A 3,824-nucleotide genomic window follows, 5' to 3' on the forward strand; every position below is an offset into this window, starting at 1 on the left:
GTTTTCCTTAGTGGCTGTACCAATTTATGTTCCTACCAACAGTGTTCCCTTTTCTCCACATCATTACCAACAGTTTTAACTTGTCTGTTTGATAATATATATCCTAACAGATGTGAAATGATATCCTATGTGGCTTCAATTTGTATTTCCCTGATGATTAGTGATGTTGAACATCTTTTCATGTACCTATTGGGAATTTAAATATCATCTTTGGAAAAATGTCTTTCCCAGGTCCTTTGCAAAATTTTTAAATTGAATTGTTTATTTTTCTGCTATTGAGTTTTATGAGTTTCTTAAATATTTTGCCTATTAACTCCACATCAGATGCATAATTTGCAAATATTTTCTTCCATTTATAGTTTGCTTTTTCATTTTATTAATCATTACTTTTGTTGTGCATGAACTTCTACAATGTGCTCCATCAATTCCATTTCTAGGCATATATCCAAAGGAAACAAAATCACTATGTCAAAGAGGTATCTGCACCCCTATGCTCTCTGTAGTGTTATTTGCAATAGCCATGGCATAGAAATAACTTACAGGTTCACTGACAGATGAATGGATAAGATGGAGGCAGGGACATGTTATATATGTATTAAATATATATTATATATATAATGTATGTACATATATATTTCCACATGTATATGGAATATCCATTAAAAATGAGCGATATCCTATCATTTGTGATAACATGGATGAACCTTGAAGGTATTATGCTAAGTGAACTAAGTCAGATAAAGAAAGACAAATGCATGATCTCACTTATAAATAAATCAAATAATGAAAACAAAACCAAAAAATCTTGTAGAAAAAGGAGAAGAGATTTGTGGTTTTAAGAGATGATAGATCGGGGATGGAGGAATTGAATAAATATGGTCAAAATGTACAAATCTCTAGTTATAAGATAAACAAGAACTGGGATATAATGGATAATATGGTGACTATAGTTAACATTTCTGTATGGTGTTTTTAAAAGTTGCTAATAGGGACTGGAGAAGGGAGGCTGCGGGCGAAGCGCGCGTCGAGCGTGGGAGCGGCGCTGCCTGTGGAGATCCGCGGAGGCCGACCGGATTCGTTGGCTGCCGTCCCCGCTGCCGTGCACTGGGTTAAAAACTACATCTAGCGCCAACCATGAAAGATCCAAGTCGCAGCAGTACTAGCCCAAGCATCATCAATGAAGATGTGATAATTAACGGTCATTCTCATGAAGATGACAACCCATTTGCAGAGTACATGTGGATGGAAAATGAAGAGGAATTCAACAGACAAATAGAAGAGGAGTTATGGGAAGAAGAATTTATTGAACGCTGTGTCCAAGAAATGCTGGAAGAAGAAGAGGAACATGAGTGGTTTATTCCAGCTCGAGATCTCCCACAAACTATGGACCAAATCCAAGACCAGTTTAATGACCTTGTTATCAGTGATGGCTCTTCCCTGGAAGATCTTGTGGTCAAGAGCAATCTGAATCCAAATGCAAAGGAGTTTGTTCCTGGGGTGAAGTACTAAAATATTTGAGTAGACGGGGCCCTCTTTTGGTGGATGTAGCACAATTCCACACTGTGAAGGCAGTATTAGAAGACTTAATTGTAAAAGCTCTCTCTTGTCACTGTGTTACACTTATGCATTGCCAAAGTTTTGTTAGTCTTGCATGCTTAATAAAAGTGCTGAGACTGTTATTAAGTAAAAAGCTGTCAAACATTTACTGAGAATAGAATTGGCCCCATGGCTTGAAATGAAGACAGCAAGGAAAGAAGCACCAGTCAAGTTGTGATAAAGCACCAAATTAAATGATCTCTAAATCTAAATTAAATTCTACTTGTTAAGTGAGTTTCTCAGTTCAGTCTTAAATTTGCGTTCCCACCAAAAAGAATCTCCTTTTTTCTGAAGAAGGCTTGCTGGTTAATTGGAATAATTCAGTATAGACATTTAAGTATGTCTTTAGTTACTGAGGTTACAAGGTAGTGAACCTAAGTCTCCTGGCTTTTACAGTGTGTTATCATGTAAGAAAATACTGAATTATCCTAGTGTTACATCTAAGAAAGTATGTGATTTGAGAATTCCATCCTTTTCTAAGGAGTCATTGCATCATAGCTATTACCTGTGTAAAATCTAACATTTGACCAACCCATAATTCAAGTGAACAAAGAAATTGTTATATAATTTGAGTGGTGCTTTTCCTTGCTTTGTTAACCATCACTACAATAGTCTGCAGCACAACTTTTCTTTTAACAAAGCTAGAACAGTTTTGGCTTCTTAAACTTCTTATTTGGGTAGGTTAAGCTGCCATACGTGTTCAGTGTGAATAGTGTTTAAGTTGAAAATATTGTAAAAAAATTATATTTTTTCAAAAATATTTAAAAAAATAAATAATAGTAGAACTGAAAAAAAAAAAAAATAAAAGTTGCTAATAGATAGGGCCTAAAACTATCACAAGGGGGGAAAAACATTTTTTTGTAAATGTATGAGGTGATGGATGTTAATTAAATTTATATTAATAATTTCAGACTGCCATATGTATATTAGTCATTAAGTTGTACACCTTAAACTTAAAAGTGCTGTATGTCCATTATATTTCAATAAAAATGAAAAAAAGTGGGAAAAATGCAATCATTTAAAAAGAAATGTTTACATGTTAGTCTATCAAAACATTTTAGATTTGCATTCTGAAAACTACAAAATACTGAAAGAATTTAAAGCTCTATATAAGTGGAGAGACATACATTCTTCACGGATTAGAAGACCTAACCTATTAAAGATATCAATTCACTCAAGATTAATATCCATGTTTAATGCAATTCTTGTAACCTGCCAATTGCATGTTTAATGCAATTCTTATAACCCTTGGACTGCAAGGAGATCAAACTAGTCAATCCTGAAGGAAATCAATATTCATTGTAAGTATTGATGCTGAAGCTGAAGCTCTAATACTTTGGCTACCTGATGCAAAGAGCTGACTCATTAGAAAAGACTCTGATGTTGGGAAAGACTGAAGGTAGGAGGAGAACAGAGGATGAGATGGTTGGATGGCATCACCGACTTGATGCACATGAGTTTGAGCAAGCTCTGGGAGTTGGTTACGAACAGGGAAGCCAGGCGTGCTGCAGTCCATGGGGTCATGACTGACTGAACTGAACTGATGCATCACTGTCGTTATCTTGTTGCATAAAGAAAGATAAATTCATCTCATTTTATTTGCTTTAGAAAAACAGTTGTATTTGGAGGTCCGTATTAGATTTCTACAGCTACTATAACAGATTTCCCCAACTTTAGGAGCTTAAAACAACATAACTATATATTATATCTCTGTAGGTTTCAAGTCTCCAATACAGTTCTCACTGGGCTAAAATCAAGGTGTTAGCAGGTTATATTCCTTTCTGAAGACTCTGAAAGGGAGAATCTGTTCCCTTGCTCACTTTGGTTGGTGGAATCCAGTACCTTGCAGTCACAGAATTGACATCCATGTCCTTGCTGGAGGTCATGCCATCCATGACCCTGATGCTGGGAAAGATTGAAGGCAGGAGGAGAAGGGTATGACAGAAGATGAGATGTTTGGATGGCATCACCGGCTCAATGGACGTGAGTTGAGGAGTATCCAGGAGATGGTAAAGGCCAGGGAAGCCAGGTGTGCTGCAGTCCATGGGGTCACAAAGAGTCAGACACAACTGAGTAACTGAACAACAACAAATAACCTGCCCAGCAAAAACATTTTGCAGATATAGATAATATTATTCTAAAAATTTATATGAAAGGCAAAACAACTATAATAGCTAACAATCTTGAAAAAGGAGAATAAAGTAGGAAGAATGAACATTATGTAGCTA

The 3,824-nt window shown here is 35.9% G+C and overlaps 1 protein-coding gene across 1 annotated transcript; it reads left to right on the forward strand.

The window, feature by feature from the left end:
• Window positions 1–995: 995 nt before the first annotated feature.
• On the forward strand, window positions 996–1,757 carry LOC133065516 (polyadenylate-binding protein-interacting protein 2-like). Its single transcript, XM_061156253.1, has one exon. It carries the CDS (start codon window positions 1,135–1,137, stop codon window positions 1,507–1,509), a length of 375 nt encoding a protein of 124 aa, XP_061012236.1. The 5' UTR covers window positions 996–1,134; the 3' UTR covers window positions 1,510–1,757.
• The last annotated feature ends 2,067 nt before the right edge of the window (window positions 1,758–3,824 follow it).

This window comes from Dama dama, chromosome 11, assembly GCF_033118175.1.
Source record: "Dama dama isolate Ldn47 chromosome 11, ASM3311817v1, whole genome shotgun sequence".
NCBI classification, from domain to species: domain Eukaryota; kingdom Metazoa; phylum Chordata; class Mammalia; order Artiodactyla; family Cervidae; genus Dama; species Dama dama.

Coding starts and splice junctions, on each gene's coding strand:
- LOC133065516 (XM_061156253.1), top strand. CDS start 1,135: ATGAAAGATCCAAGTCGCAGCAGTACTAGCCCAAGCATCATCAATGAA.